Below are 17004 nucleotides of genomic sequence, written 5' to 3' on the forward strand. Positions count from 1 at the left end.
AAATAAAAAATTAAAGTACTTCTAGAAAAATTATAATGGAAGTTATTCTTCATCACAGGTGACTTTAACCCATTTGCAGTTAACGTTATTATTGATAGGCAATTATTTATTTATGCCTTTGTTTACTTTCTATTTACCTTTTTTCTGCACCTTTCATCTTTCCTGATCACTGTTGGATTTATTAAGTTTCTTTTTTTAAGATTTTATTTATTTATTCATGAGAGACACAGAGAGAAAGAGAGAGAAGCAGACACAGGCAGAGGAAGAAGCAGGCTCCATGCAGGGAGCCCGATGCGGGACTCATCCCGGGTCTCCAGGATCACGCCTTGGGCTGAAGGCAGGTGCTAAATTGCCGAGCCACCTGGGTTGCCCTTAAGTTTTCATGATTCCTCTTTTCAGATACAGAAGTCACACATTCTATTTCTAGGTACCCTAAAAGATTTTTACATCTTAGAAGACCTAAAGGTTCTCCTTATCTTTTCCTAGAACATGAAGACTCTTAAACTCAGACTTTCCTTTTCTACTTTTTCTGTTTTCTTCATTAGATTTTTTTTATATTTGACTCCTAAAAATTAGCATGTGTGATATAACCAGAAAAATGAACAGTTTCATTGGGGGAGAAATGCCAATCCACCATCTATGTATAAATAAAGGAGAGAGAAGGCATTTTTGAGTGTTCTCTTTATAGAATGAAAAAAGGAAAATCTTAAGGTATGACAAACTCTTAGAGGTGGGAAAAATCAAGGGATTTCTGAACTAAATTGTGTGTGGCTGTTTCAGCCACAGAGCACAAGTAGACTAGGGAGTTCTGGGAATCTGAGATGTTTGGATAGATCCAAGCATAGTTTTGGTCTTCTTGCCAAAATCTTGTACAGCCTAAGACAATGAGGTCAGTGACAAACGCTTTCCAGCAAGCCATTTATATTTGCCCAGTATTGGAAATAATTTTATCTTCTACTGTATTGTTACTTCCATGTAAAAGAGGGAGCAAAGTAGTTTATGTAACCCAGATTATGGTACCCTGATATATTACAATCAAAACTCCATTTTTTATTCCCTTATTTCCAGAACAGATCATTGCACACTTCTTGCCACCTTGACTTACACAGCTGCTCTTTCAAGGGGCCTCACATCATGCTGGCAACAATAGAGCTCCCTGCTTCCTCCCTCCCCGTAGCCTTAAGTAGTTTAAATTTCTCAGATGAAAGGCACAGGCTTGGGGAGGGAGATAGGATGGAATGGTAAAACTAAGTAGGGCAAAATGAGGATTTCATATAGAAAATGAGAAAATAGTTGAGCCAAGAAAAAGGCAAGTCCTGTGACTATAAATGCCTAAAGAATTTCCTGCATAGCTGTCAAACTGATGCTGAAGACAATTCCAAAAGAAATAAGTTCCAAATTTTTTAGAACTGCAAGAGTGAAATCAGCATGTGGCCTCTTGAAATACTTGGGGTGTTGAAGAAAGAAGATATTCAAGGACACTTGCTAAAGATGGCAAAGCAGACTTTATTCAGGACCATTGCAATAGGTATAAGGACCACTGTAATGGGATTTTATTTTTTAAGAGATTTTATTTATTTATTCATGAGAGACAGAGAGGCAGAGGCAGAGACAGAGGGAGAGGAGGAAGCAGGTTCCTCATGGAGCAGGGAGCCCGATGTGGAATTTGATCCCAAGACCCCAAGATCACACCCTGAGCAAAAGGCAGATGCTTGACCAACTGAGCCACCCAGGTGCCCCTGGAGTGTAATTCTAGTCGGGTGGAGAAATTGGGCTCAACTGTGAATACAATTATGGGCAAATGGGAATTTACGACAAAGGAGTAGAGGCGAGGGTGATCAATGGATGGAAAATTACTAAGAGAAAACATCAGAGGTAGGGAGGATTCCGGCTAAATCGATCTAACAGGAGTGGGTATGTATATACGTATGTATTTATTTATTAGAGAACACGTCTGCATGATATATATCTATATCTATCTATCTATCTATCTATCTATCTATCTATCTATCTATCTATCTATATCTATCTACCTATCTATCTATCTAGAGAGAGAGAGCACATGAGCAGGGGTAAAGGGAGAAGCAAACTCCTCACTGAGGATCCCTGAGTTGATCTCAGGACTCTGAGATCATGACCTGAGCCGAAGGCAGATATTTAACAGATATTAACTGACTGAGCCACCCAGGTGCCCCTTGACCTAGCAGGAATCTTGCTGAAGAAAGGCCAGGGGGATCCCTGGGTGGCGCAGTGGTTTGGCGCTTGCCTTTGGCCCAGGGCGCGATCCTGGAGACCCGGGATCGAATCCCACATCAGGCTCCCGGTGCATGGAGCCTGCTTCTCCCTCTGCCTATGTCTCTGCCTCTCTCTCTCTCTCTCTCTGTGACTATCATAAATAAATAAAAAATTAAAAAAAAAAAAAATTTAAAAAAAAAAAAAAAAAAAAAAAAAAAAAAGAAAGGCCAGGCGATCAAACCTCACCTAATGGACTGTAAAGGGTAAGGAACCTGATCAGATATCTAGGGTAGGGAATTCTGGTTAAACTGACTTAGCAAGATTCTTGCTAAAACTAGATTTTACAAGGGAGTGCACAGAAGAGAAGGCCTAGAAAGTTCAGAAGCCTAACTAAAGTTGGGTCAAGCATAGAATTTTTGCCTCAGACAGGATTTAATTTAGTTCTTTGAGTTCCATTATGCTTCTTCCAAAAAGTACTTTCACTCATTTTTAATCATTACTCAACATTACTCTTCAAGAAAAAATGGCTAATGGAAGAAAAACATGCAACAGAGTTGTAACTCAGCTTAAACTTGAAAAGTCTTGATTTCCAAATTTAGGTTGAGGTTGTTTTGTCACCACTCAAGAAAAGGCATAAGGGTTTTTGACATTATCAAAGAATACTGCAGACAGCAATAAAAACTGTAGCTTAAATAATGGCTGGTTCATCCTTTTAAAGGAATATGTGTAACTTGCATAATTCACATTCCAATGAAGTTGCTTAACAGAGAAACTTGTTCAACTTGATTAATGCTGCCTATGCTGTCACAAGGACAATTCCAGACACCCCTAAGAGCTAAACCTTTATCAATTTCTTACAAGAAAACAAAAACAGGGATCCCTGGGTGGCGCAGCGGTTTGGCGCCTGCCTTCGGCCCAGGGCGCGATCCTGGAGACCCGGGATCGAATCCCACGTCGGGCTCCCGGTGCATGGAGCCTGCTTCTTCCTCAGCCTGTGTCTCTGCCTCTCTCTCTCTGTGACTATCATAAATAAATAAAAATTAAAAAAAATTAAAAAAAAAAAAAAAAAAAGAAAAAAAAAAAAAGAAAACAAAAACATACCCAAAACCTCACTCCCCCAAAGTTGCAAAGTATCATGACACCCAACTCTACTAAAATCAAATACAGATGGTACCCCTGTTAAACACCACTTGAGCTAAGCTTACATTTTATGTAGATACACCAAAGAAACGAACAGGAATATCTGAAGTGCAAATGTTTTATTTACAAACTTATTTAAATACTTATTCTCCTCAACTGAATACTTATCGTAATCCAGAATACAACTGCTTTTCCCTCTCATTTGGTGTCTTGTTTGTTTTGCTGTTTACATACATAGGAAAATATCTTTTAACAAGTTTTATAATTGAAGAGGGGACTGAGATGCTGTAACACTGCCTTGCCCATTAAAAGTGCCAGCAAATGGATAGAGTTACTGAAATTAATATTTCATATTAAACCACATTTTGTCACTTGCATGTTGTTAGGATTGGAAGAAAAAAACATGTACTTCACCCTTGATTGATATAATTTAATGTAATACATAAACATTTTATACTCACACTTGTATAATTCCATAATGTTATAAAAATAAAAGTCAGAGATAATAAATGCAGTTTTCATGGATTCCTTGATGCTTACTAAGCTCTATGCTCTATTTTTTACAAATAGATGTTTTCTGTGATCTCTTTCTGTAAAAACCTTATTATCACTTCCAGAACATGATTGACATTATTTTCTATGGAAATCTAGTCTTCCAACTCCATTCAAATTGGTGGATTTCTCACCATGAAATCTGTTTAATAAGACTTAATCTAATATTTAAGGCTTTATCATATTCACAACATAAATATTATATATGAATTTTCTGATGTACAATAAGATTTGACTTCTGGGAAAATGCTTTCCCACATCTATTACATTCATAGGGCTTTTCTCCTGTATGAGTTATCTGATGTCTAAGGAGATGTGACTTCTTGATGAAGGCTTTTCCACATTCAATACACCCATATGGTTTCTCTCCTGTATGAATTCTTTGATGTGTAACAAGCACAGATGTGTTACCAAAGGCTTTGCCACATACAATACATCGGTAGGGTTTCTCTCCTGTGTGAAATCTAGAATGTTTATAAAGGGATGAGCTATACCTGAAGGTTTTCCCACATTCCTTACATTTAAATGAGTTCTCAAGTGTATGAGATTTCACATGTTGGGTAAAGGAGGAGTTCCAGGTGAATGACTTCCCACACTCATGGCATTCATAAGGTTTCTCTCCAGTGTGAAGTCTCTGGTGGACTACCAGTTGTGCTTTATGCGTAAACGCTTTCCCACAATCATTGCACACAAAGGGTCTCTCTCCATTATGGATTTTCTGATGAGTTGCAAGGTGAGCCTTCCTGCTATAGGCTTTCCCACAGTCACTGCATTCAAAGGGTTTTTTTCTTGTATGATTTTTTTCATGTCTAATGAAATGAAACTTCTTTTTGAAGGCTTTCCCACATTCGGTGCATTCATATGAGTTTTCTCCAGTATAACATCCATTATAATTAAGCAAGTCTAAAGTAGGTTGCAAACTCTTCCCATATGATTTACATTTATATGATTTTTTTCTTGTAGGATTAAGACTTGTGCTCATGTTATAATCATGGAGCCTTTCCATAGTCAGAATTTTATTGAATGTGAACAAAACTGAATTCAAAAAATTGTCTTTCTTTTCCTGGTGCTTTTCTGATTCATCAACAAGCAGGTAATCAGCTTCTAAAAAGGAGTACAACAAAACATGCCTAGTTACTTTTTTCTATAACAATCATAGAAACAAACATTATTTCAAATCTAGTATCTGATTCTGAAACAAACCCTGCATTTGCTTTGCTCCTGAGCTTTAAGGATAAAACTGCCAAAGAGGAAGTAGGATCATTGATAGACAATAATGAGAATAGATGACCTATGGAAAGATAATGAAACAGACACAAGTCACAGTGAATAGGGCACAAGCATTGATACACAGTTATCTCACATGAAGAGATAGATCTCCCACTGTGGAGATCTGACCAATGGATGAGGTGATGAGGAAGGAGAGACTAAGGAGCTAAGCGAAAATAGCAGAGGAAAAATTAGATCTGGAGATGGCAGATCTAGAGTTCTCACCACTTCAGTCCTAGATTACCCTGGTGGGACAGCTCCCCATGTCCCTCATTCATATCTCTTTTCCTCTTAATCACCTGGCACAATGGCAGTTACCTTCAGGAACATTCTAACATCTCTAGTCCTCTAACTCCAACCAAATCACAGATAAGACATGCCTTCAGACAGGGCTCCAACTCTCCAACAGCTGAGATTCATTCTCCCATGTACTTGTAAGCCCAGGCACAAATTCAGTCTGCTTGCTATTGCTTTTATTCTGTTTGTGTTTCTTATTTTGGGGAATGAGGGGGAAAGCTCCTACATATGACCATTTGTCATATTTCCATTTGACAAGTACTGTTTTTACGTTTTCATTCAATCTACCTAACAAACTAGTTCCCAAAAAGCTGCTGAAGTCACATTTTTTCATTCTCATCCTCAAAATCCTAAAAATCTCCAAGCACTTCTCTATTAAAAAGGGGAGGGCACCAGGCTGGCTCAGTCAGAGAAGCATGTGCCCTGTGATGTCAAGGTCATGCATTTGGATCCTAACACTGGCTGCAGAGATTGCTCAAATAAACAAATAAGCTCTTTAAAAAAAAAAAAAAAAAAAAAAAAAAAAAAAAACTAGGGAGAAGAGATTATATTCCCCACTCCTGAGATTTTTTGCTTTCTTTGAATCATTCTCAGGAAACATAAAAAAGCCTCACTGAAAGAATAAGAAACATCCCCACAGTGGCTGACTTTATAACAGTAAATTAATGAAATGTTAATCAAATATCTGTTGTGTGCTCAGCAATGGTGTAAAAATTTAAAATGGTACAGGACTTTTTCTTCAGGGCATTATCACGAGAAAACATACCTTTAAAGCCACAGGGTTAAAAAAACAAAAACAAAAAACTAAGAGAATATATGTCAAGTTTTTATGATAGAGTCATAGGAGGCTCCAAGAAAGTAGAGATTAATCTAGGCTGGAGTTGCCATGAAAGAGGAGAAGATTGAATTCAGACTTAATAGCATGTTAGGCTTAGTTAGGTAGAGCACATCAGCATCAAAAGAACTGATGCACAGAAGAAAATCATGTACAAAGCTTGCTAAAGAGCCCAATTGCCATGGCATAGGGAAAAGACGGACCATTCTGGTTAAATAAAATGGAATCACACTAAAGAGGGCCTTAAAAGCCATTTATATATCACAATACAAGGTATAAGGAAATAATTTGTGTTAGGAGAGTAACAAGGAAAATGTAATGATTTGGATACATCTTGCAGGAACATCTAAGATAAACCAGAAAAAGAATGGAATTGGCAATATAGGCTCATGAAGAGTCTAGACATCATATCAGAAGTTAAAATTCATTTGGTCTATGTCATTAGAAGTTGGGATCCTAGGGGACCTAAAATACACTTAATTTGTGTCTTAATCACTTAAAATACATGTCTCTTATGGGCTCTGTGGAAAAATAAAATTTATTTTATTATCAGTCTTGTACAACTGGTAGTTGAAATCATAGGTAATAAGTCATAATAGGATTTAAGGAGACATCCTTGAGAGAAAAAAGCTAAGTTGCTTACCATAGTGATTTGGAGACTGCAAAGCAGCAGGCCAGTCATTACACCTTTATTATAATGTAAACAGAAACATGAAGGTAGAAGAATACTGAATAGTGGTTACTACAAAAAAAATAAATAAATGGATGAAGGCCAGGGAGGGAAGAGTATGGGAATGGGAAGCTGGAGAGGCAGAGATGCCACAGGGAGCACAAAGAAAACCATGTTAGTTCTTCAGAGGGATGTAATTTCCAAGGGAGCTACTGTGAAAGAAGTTCTGAAGGTAGCCATGAAGGCAAGAAGCAACAATGGAGAAAGAGTAAGTGAGGGTGAGCGCAGATTAGTAAGGAACCAACTCAAATGAAGCTGGGGAATTTCCAAGTGACATCAGTATTACCAAGTGAAGCAGAGATGCACAATAAGGTAGATACCACAAGTCAGCAGTAGACTAAAGATGACCAAGGGTGGGGAACACAGGTAGGGTATACGCTATACGAAGAGAAGATTTTTTTTGAAAAGGGGAAATAATTAGAGCATAATGTTACTAAAGTTTTGAAATAAAAACCAACATATACTGAACACTTACTATATGCCAACTATTTGAAGGGTTTTACATGTATTAACTCGTATAATCTTTAAGAGAAACCAGAGGTGAGGATTAACATTATCCCTGTTTTATAAATAAAGTTGGGCTACAAAATAATTAGGTTAGATATTGACTGGTGGAGTAAGACTTCAAACCCACACGACCTGACTACCTTACAAGAACCAGATGTCTGGAAAAGATCTGTGAATACACCAAGGAAGGAAGAAGAATGAGGATTACACGAATTAAAAGAACAAAGCAAGGACCTACATGGAACAGGAGGTGCAGGGAGCCACGGCACAGGGGAGAGGGATATCCCTCCATACAAGAGCTGGCAAAGAGAAAGAGCAGCTATGTGGGCAGTGACAGCGAAGGTATCATCTGGGGATCTGACGATATTATGTCAAGTGCACCCAGTCACTTCCAAAGGTGTGGGGCTTTTAAGAGGTGCTTCCTGAAAGAGTTGCTTTAAAGGTACCTTGTCCCCCTCACCGATCAACTGGAATCTCAATTCCAAAGACTCATCTGCCTGGTTTTCTTTCACTCACCTGGATAGCGCCAACATGGCTGCTCTCCCTCTGCCATCCATGGCTCTTGTCCTTGCTCTGCCTTGAAGATCACTTTTGTTTTGGTAACTGGGTCCCCTGTTCATGAGAAACAACACAGAACTGGAGACAAAATGCTAGAGACAAATGACTACCTCACAATTCAGGTCTGCCTCCTTGAGTCTCAGGGCCTGGAAAGAATGACAAACAGACTTTAGAACAGAAAAGACTCTGTTCCTCCATTTTGGGAGGTAGAAGCATAAACACACTACCTGTTTATGCATGATCTCAAAGGGGATTAAGAATCTGTGACCACTAACATTCAGGGCTGAATTTAGGAAAGCTTCAGAATGTCCACAGCTTCCAAAATCCTAAAGGAAGGGCACTTATGAGTATATTCTTAGTTACACTAAAGAGTTACCACCCACTGTCCTTACCCACTGAGATGAGGTTTCTAAAGTTCTCCAGCATCACATCCCAATACAAGGTTCTCTGATCACAGTCAAGCAGCTGCCATTCGTCTGGAGTGAAGTCCACAGCCACATCCTGGAATGTCACTGATCCCTGTAACAGCATATTGATCTTCAAACTACAATGTGCATAATTTGGGGACTTGCAAGAGAATCATGGCAGCCTCTTATGATTATATCATATTTATTGTTGAGTTTTTAAAAAGTTATATATGGTAAGTTTTATATGCTTGACTCAGAAATAGACTTTGTGATAGAAACAAAAATGACAAAAAATAAAAAAAAGAAAGAAACAAACAAAAATGACATTAAAAATATTCACTAGTGTCAGGACAATTCAACTGGGTAAAGAATAGTCTTTTTAAAAAAAAAAAATATTTTATTTATTCATTCACGAGAGACAGAGAGAAAGAGAGCGATAGAGGGAGGCAAAGACACAGGCAGAGAGAGAAGCAGTCTCCATACAGGGAGCCTGATGTGGGACTCGATCTCGGTACTCCAGGATCATGCCCTGTGCTGAAGGCAGGCGCTAAACCACTGAGCCACCCAGAGATCCCCAAGAATAGTCTTTTTAACAAATGGTGTTGGGTCAGCTAAATAGCCACATGCAAAAGAATGAAACTGGATCCTCTTCACACATACAAACACCTCATATTATATGTGAAAATAAACTAAAGGTGGATCAGAGACCTATATGTAAGAGCTAAAACTATAAAATTATTAGAAGAATACACAGGAGTACATCTTTCTGATCTTGGATTAGGCAGTGGTTTCTTAGACATGACAGGAAGTATAAGTGACTAAAGAAAAAACAGATAAAATGGAAATCATCAAATTTAAACTTTGTGCTTGAAAGGACATCATCAAGAAAGTGAAAAGACAACCCACAGAATGGGATAAAATATGTTCACATCATAAACCATGAGAGGAGACTTGTATCTAGAATATTTTTAAAAAATTCTTTTTTTTAACTAACTTGAATTTATTTTTTTAATTTTTTTAATTTTTTTTTTATTGGAGTTCAATTTGCCAACATATAGCATAACACCCAGTGCTCATCCCATCAAGTGCCCCCCCAGTCACCTCCATCCCCTGCCCACCTCCCTTTCCACCACCCCTTGTTCGTTTCCCAGAGTTAGTTAGGAGTCTCTCATGTTCTGTCTCCCTTTCTGATATTTCCCACTCATTAAAAAAAAAAATTCTTACAACATAACAATAAAAAGATAACTCAACTTAAAAATGGGCAAAATATTTGAACAGACTTTCTCCAAAGACACACATGGTCCATAAGCACGTATAAAGATGCTCAACATTATTAGTAAACACAAATCAAAACCACAATGAGATATCACTTCACACCCAATAGGATGGTTAAAATCAAAGATGGACGATGACATGTGGTGATAAGGATGTGGAGAAACTGGAACTCTCATACATTGGTAATGGGGTTGTAAAATGGTGCAACTATGGAATACGGTTTAGAGTTGTTCAAAATGTAAACTACTGAGCTACCATATGAGCCAGAATTCCTCCTAAGTATACACCCAAGAAAGCTGAAAATATATGTCCACATAAAAACTTGTACACAAATGTTCACAGAGAAATATTCATAACAGCCAAAAGTGAAAACAATATGAGTATCCATAACTGATGAATAGATGGATAAACAAAATGAGGTATATCCATATAATGCAATATCATTTGGGATACATATAACATCGATGACCCTTGAAAATATTGTGCTAGGTTAAAGAAGATGGTCAAAAAAGATCACATGTTGGGACATGATCTCTGCCTTTGGCTCAGGGCATGATCCCGGAGTTCCAGGATCAAGTCCCACATCAGACTTCCTACATGGAGCCTGCTTCTCCCTCTGCCTATGTCTCTGCGACTCTCTCTCTCTCTCTCTCTCTGTCTCTCTCTCTCTCTCTCTGTCTCTCATGAATAAATAAATAAAATCTTTAAAAATATCTAATTTATATAAAAAAAGATCACATATTATATTGTCCTAGTTACATTAAATGTTCAGAAAAGGCAAATCCATAGAAATAGAAAACAAATTAGGGCTGAGAGATGAAAGAAACAAGGAATGACTGCTAATATGGGGTTTCTTTTGAGGGTAATGAAAATATTCTAAAGTTAGATGGTGGAGATGGTTTTACAATTTGTGAGTAGACTAAAAACCACTGAGCTGTATATACTTTAATGGGTCAATCTGTACTATTTTAATTATGTCTCACTAAAATTATTTAAAATATTACTTATTTGTCCTTCATTCATTTACTCATAAAATGTTTAATAAGGACTTATCAGACATTGCACTAGTGATACAAAAAAGAAGAAAGGTATTACTGGTCTCAGAGATCTTACAATCTGTAAAACACTACAAAGTAAATATGTAAGTTAGAAGGGCTATAAGGTTAACATGTCAGACTCATATGACCATAACAAAATAGAAAATGGCTTTTTTTTAACATGATAAAAATATATCCTCTCAACCATAAAGCCAAAATCATATTTAACTAACTTAAGCTGAAATTAAAAAGGCATGTAACTACATGTCTATCATGGAGATAGTTAAAACCATATAGAACAGGGCTCAGCAAACTACAATCCATGCACTGACCTGCTGTTTTTGTACATAAAATGTTACTGGAACATTTACACCCATTCATTTACTTCAACTCCAAAGTCAGAGTTGCATAGTTGCCACAGAGGCAGTATGGCCTTTAAGCCTAAAATATTTACTATCTGGCCCTTTAAAAAGTTAGAAGACTAGTTAGGGTTTGTCCTATGAATGCATAGATAGTTCAGTATTAAGAAATGTATTAGAAATTCTCTAAAATTGCTATATTAAAGAAGACAAAATATATTATTTTATCAATAGGCATTTTGAAACATTTATGAGGCAAAAAGTTCCCAATTTATGAAAACAATCTTAACAAGCTAAAGTCTTTAACTTGATTAAAAACAACAACAACAAAAAAAACAAAACAAAACCCAACTATCTACCGAAATACAAGAGGAAACAATGAAACACTGAACTATTCCCATTAAAATTGGAACAAAAAAGATATTGGCTAGTAATTACACCTGAAAATTATAGTTCCTAGAAGTCCTGTCCATTGCAATAAGACAAGATAAAAAATTGAAGACACATATATTGAGCAGTAAGAAACAAAACTCCATTTGAAGAGTATATGACTGTCTATATAGAAAATCTAAGAACCAATTAAAAACATCTTGGACTTAATAAGAGTTCTGTAAGTTGACAAAAAGTCAAATAGATAAATGCATATTTTCCTATACACCAAAATAGCCAATTAGAAAATATAATGAAAAAAGATTCATCCCATTCTCAACAGCAACTTAAACTGAAAGTAAGAGTAAATTTTACAAGAAATGTACAGAAATTATAATAATAAACCTATAAAAATGTAAAGAAGGGCTTGTATGAAAGATTGAATGGAGAATACATTATTGAAAACTCATGAATTCTCTAAAAATTAATGTAAAAGTATACTGCAATCACAATTATAACACCTAATATACCCCATTTATAGAGACTGACAAGCTGATTCTAAAATTCACAGGGAAGACAAGATGCTCGAGCATACCAGGAGATGCTGGAAAAGGTACAAAGTTTACATATGGGTCCAGAAGAATATAAGAAAGGCTATGAACTTGAACTTACAAATTAAGTTCAAATAGTGCTGCTTGTTGGCACTATGTTCTCTGCTTACTCTGGGAAACACTTTAAGGAAGTCAAAGGAAATCTGATGTTAAATAATTTATTACAGGTTGTTGCTGTGAATGTTATTTTTATTTTTATTTTTATTTTTTTTATTTTTATTTTTATTTTTTTGTGAATGTTATTTTTAATATTATCTCTATGAACACCCATTTTAAGATATATTTTTCAAAGAATTGAATCAGGAATATCTTTACTTATCTGAGGAATTGTTTTTGCTTCATCTTCACAGATAATACCAATACTTTTAAGTGGCTATCAATTTCCTGTGATTGCTATAAAGACTGGGTCCACATATGCAACTCAAATCTATTCTAACTATGTGCAGCCCCTGTGACCTGGATATCAACTTATCAATTTTCCAAATTTTCTAATGGACATGATCTATTCAATCCACATTTTTCCCTGTCTTTACATTTCCTTTTTATATAGATTTTTGTGGGATTTAAATGACTAAATAAATGGATACCTTACCTGGAAGCTGATCATTTTCTGCAGCTCTTACACAGAAATCTATGAAAGTAAAAATGGGAAAAAGAATAGAAAGGCATGAAAAACTAGAAAGAATGTAGAAAACAAGCACTATCAGAAAAGAAGGACTCACATTGCAGTTTCAGTAAATGCCACCTAGTGGGAGAATGAGGATTCTAGGCGATGTCAGAAAAGTCCATATTTTATAAGCACCAAATTTGATTGGTGATTCTGTTATGAATATATGAAGGTAGGATAAGTGTTGTACATTTCTGTCCTGCTGATCTAACAGCGAGCAGTTAATCTCTGAACTAGGGACATTTTTTTTCCTCCCAAAAATTTATCCTAAGAAAATAATAACAAATGAGTTAAAAGACTAACTAAAAGCCTGGTCTCTGAAACTCAGTAGTTCTGGAAATCTCTGCTCTGAAGCTGGGATAAGAAAGCTCAAGTTAGGTTGGGTTTTCTTGAGAAGGCTGGACCAGGATTTTTTTTTAAGCTGGAGCATGTTCAGTTTAAACTCTAAACCTGTCCCCTCCCTGGAAATTCACCGTCTCCTAAGAGAGCAGTATTGGTTTTTAGAAATTCCAACCAGCAAAACTGGGGGCATAGAAAGACTAAAATATGCAAAAGGGACTCCCAACTTTATTTACAGTGTTCACTGGAAGATCTGCAGATTCAAAGAGACTCTTAAAAAAAAAAAAAAAAAAAAAAAGACTACAAATCCAAATTTACTTAGCATTCATTGCTCAAATATTTCAGAAGGAGAATAAACTCAACTCTTTTTGCAGGGTGCTATTTTGCAAAAAAGAATAAATTTGGAGCAAAGCATAAGGAATACAGTCAATGATACTGTAATAGTGAAATAAGGGAGGTACAGATGGTAAGTACACTTGTGGTGAACACAGTACAATGTATAAACTTGTCAAATCAGTAAGTTGTACACCAGAAACTAATGTACCATTGTGTGTCAACTATGCTCAAAAAAAAAAAAAAAAAAAAATCTGGTGAGAACTCATCTGGGTCTGAATCTCAGCTCTTCCATTTACTAAGTCTTCAGTATAAACCAAGTACTTTAAGCTCTCTCAGCTTCAGTTAATTCATATGCAAAATGGAGAGAACACTTCAGATTATTGTTGTGAAAATACACAAATAGCAGTTTCGCTAGAAAAGCTTTCTTCCTAGATCCCTTTGAATGGTTTAATACTACCTTTTGCAAGCTCTGGTAGGGCCAACGATGTTCTTGCAACCAGAAAGGTAACAGCCTGATGCACATGCTCCTACACAGTGACCTCTACCTACAGGAGCAGGAATGCAAACTGAGTCTGTCCCAGCCCACCCGGAATCTGGGAATCCAATGAGTGGCAGTCAGACCCTCCTCTAGCTTTCTCTGAAGTACTCCAGAATTGCACAGGACCCACACGCTCAAACACCAAATCGCCGCACGTGGGGGTTGAGAAGTTTTGTCTTCGGCTGGGTAAGCCAATAAACTGGTCTCTGTCTTTCTCCCCGCCCTTCCCGTCCGTCCCCAGGCTCCGCAGAGTCATACCTGCCAGCCTTTCACCGCCACGCTCCCAGCTTTGCTTCTAAGAGATCAGGTTACAGAGATCTCCTAGAGACTCGCGGCTAGAGCCGCACGCTCCCTTCACTCCGTGCAGCTCGGAAGGTTACGGAATACCGGCTGCCGCCCCACTGCGCATGTGCGGAAGTAAGTGACGCCCAGGTTCCCAGGTCCCTCCGCGGTGCAGGCTAGTCATAGGGGACTACATTTCCCATAAGGCCTGTGAGCTCGTTTCCGGAAGGCGTCAGAGCATCTGCCTCTTAGGGAGGAGATTCCTGGGTTGGTATCTCTGGGGCTTCCCTGAGAACCATGCTTATTTGTAAAAGAGAGGTGTATATAGGATTTTAGTTTAAAAATATAAAAGACATCAGAATTTTTAAAAACAAGAAAATCTAAATCAATGCTGTAAAATAATAATCTACCCTTAGTTCAGTTTCTTCTAGCAATGCTCCAGTTTAGGTCCCAACGATAAGGAGATAAAGAGGAGATAAAGAGGACCCAAGAAAGACGACTGAGAGAGGATAATGTGTGAGACAGACTTAAAAGTAGAAGAGTTTGGATCTGCAAAATCGAGGGAAGAAAATGTTTCAAGATGTGGAGAGTGATCCACTGTGTTAAATGCTATTGATGAACCAAGTAGGATGATAACTAAGACTTGACCATTGGGTTTAGCATGGTGGAGACTGTTAAAACATGCCGTTTTTGGGATCCCTGGGTGGCGCAGCGGTTTAGCGCCTGCCTTTGGCCCAGGGCGCGATCCTGGAGACCCGGGATCGAATCCCACGTCGGGCTCTCGGTGCATGGAGCCTGCTTCTCCCTCTGCCTGTGTCTCTGCCTCTCTCTCTTTCTCTCTGTGTGACTATCATAAATAAATAAAATTAAAAAAAAAAAAAAAACATGCCGTTTTGGTGTAGTGGTAGAAGTTTGATTAAATCTGATAAGGATTTTATAAGAGTTGGATAAAAGAATGGGAGAAAGTGTACAAAGCAAATATAGAAAGTACTTGTAAGATGTTTGGCTTTATTTATTTTTTTTAATTTTTTTATTTTAGATGTTTGGCTTTTTAAAGAAAAAGAGAGCTGTCGTTGCATGTGGATTTTGGGTCCAGAATTTTTTTTTTAAGCTGGAAGAAATTATATTATGTATGCTAACTGAAATGATAGAGTAGAGGAGGAAATTGACAATACAGGAGACATGAGACAATTGCAGGAAGAAAGTCCTTCAGGAGAAAGGGGGTGGAATCCTGTACACAACAGAAGGATAAGTTGTAAGTATGGACCACTCATGGATTGAAATAAAAAGAGAGGCAGAATTTATAGGTTACAGACACAGATAGGCATACAGATTTGTTAGTAGGGGAATGAGGATGTCCTTTTCTGAGTGCTTCTGTTTTCTTAGTGAAATAGGAAGCTGAAAAATGAAGATAGGGAAGGTATTGGACGTTTGAGAAAAGAAATACTCTATTACATTGATTCTAATACACTTTTCATATTTTAACATATGTGAAATTGATGTCTTACAAATGTTGCCATGCCATAGTTTAATTGGAGCAATTTTTTTCTTTTTTAGAGTATATGAAATATTTATGTACCTTATAATCAATGGCATCTGAGATTCTAATATTAGTTATTTAGGAATGTGGGAGCATGAATAGATTAAGGAAATATAGGGGATCCCTGGGTGGCTCAGCGGTTTAGCGCCTGCCTTTGGCCCAGGCCTCGATCCTGGAGTCCCGGGATGGAGTCCCGCATTGGGCTCCCGGCATGGAGCCTGCTTCTCCCTCCTCCTGTGTCTCTGCCTCTCTCTCTCTCTATGTCTATAATAAATAAATAAATAAATAAATAAATAAATAAATCTTTAAAAAAAGATTAAGGAAATATAGTACTGTTGCTTGGTAGCAGTAACAGCCCACTTGATATAGTTAGCCATTGACTTGCATTTTCAGTGTCATAAAAACATATTTTTATATATCATTTTTAAAAAACATCTTTGCGTGGGGCGCCTGGGTGGCTCAGTCAGTTAAGCATCTGGCTCTTAATCTCTTCTCAGGTTTCGATCTCAGGGTCATGAGTTCAAGCCCTGTGCTGGGCGGGCATGAAGTCTACTTAAAAAAAAAAAAAAAGAATCCGTTTTTGATCTGTAGCCCACTTGAGCAATTGCACCATTTCCTAACTTTCCTTCGTAGAAAAATTTTCCTAAAGAGTTGCTTCTTGTTGTTGTTCACATTTTTTTCCAATTCTCTCTGTAGTTCACTCTAATGGCTTCTTGACTCTCCTCTCCTGAAACTGATCTTGTAAAGTTACCAATGAAATTCCAATTCTGTCCTCATATTAGACTTCAACAGCATTCAACACTATTAAAACACTTCCTTATCTTGGTTTCTATAACATGTCAAAAAAGCTAGTTTCTCTCATTTCACTAAGAATACTTCTGTATTTCCTGTACTAAAACTCTTCCTCTGTTCCACCTCCAAATGTTTGAATACTCAAGGGTTTGACCTTGGGACTTTTTCTGAAATTTTCCCCTAAATGATCTCATTTGATCCCATGATCTTTAACGCCATTTATGTAATGATGACTGAAAAATCTGTATTCTCCAGCTTTCATTTCTCCCCTGAATAGCAGAACCCTAATTCCTTATGCCTACCTGAAATTTCCCCTTAAATATCTAAGA

General features: G+C 37.3%; 1 protein-coding gene across 4 annotated transcripts; it reads right to left on the reverse strand.

The window, feature by feature from the left end:
- Positions 1-3479: 3479 nt before the first annotated feature.
- ZNF684 (zinc finger protein 684) lies at positions 3480-14474 on the reverse strand. Of its 4 annotated transcripts, XM_072723706.1 has the most exons (6): positions 14320-14474; positions 12774-12812; positions 8516-8642; positions 8082-8177; positions 6972-7015; positions 3480-5031 (listed from the first exon to the last, which is right to left on the reverse strand). In XM_072723706.1, exons 2-6 carry the CDS (start codon positions 12786-12788, stop codon positions 4969-4971), a joined length of 345 nt encoding a protein of 114 aa, XP_072579807.1. In that variant the 5' UTR covers positions 12789-12812; positions 14320-14474; the 3' UTR covers positions 3480-4968. The 4 variants fall into 4 exon arrangements, with proteins under 4 accessions (XP_072579807.1, XP_025839500.1, XP_072579806.1 ...); XM_025983715.2 differs by lacking the exon at positions 6972-7015; XM_072723705.1 differs by lacking the exons at positions 12774-12812; positions 14320-14474 and having other exon boundaries at positions 3792-5031; positions 8516-8539.
- Between the last annotated feature and the right edge of the window lie 2530 nt (positions 14475-17004).

Source organism: Vulpes vulpes, chromosome 10 (assembly GCF_048418805.1).
Source record: "Vulpes vulpes isolate BD-2025 chromosome 10, VulVul3, whole genome shotgun sequence".
NCBI lineage: Eukaryota > Metazoa > Chordata > Mammalia > Carnivora > Canidae > Vulpes > Vulpes vulpes.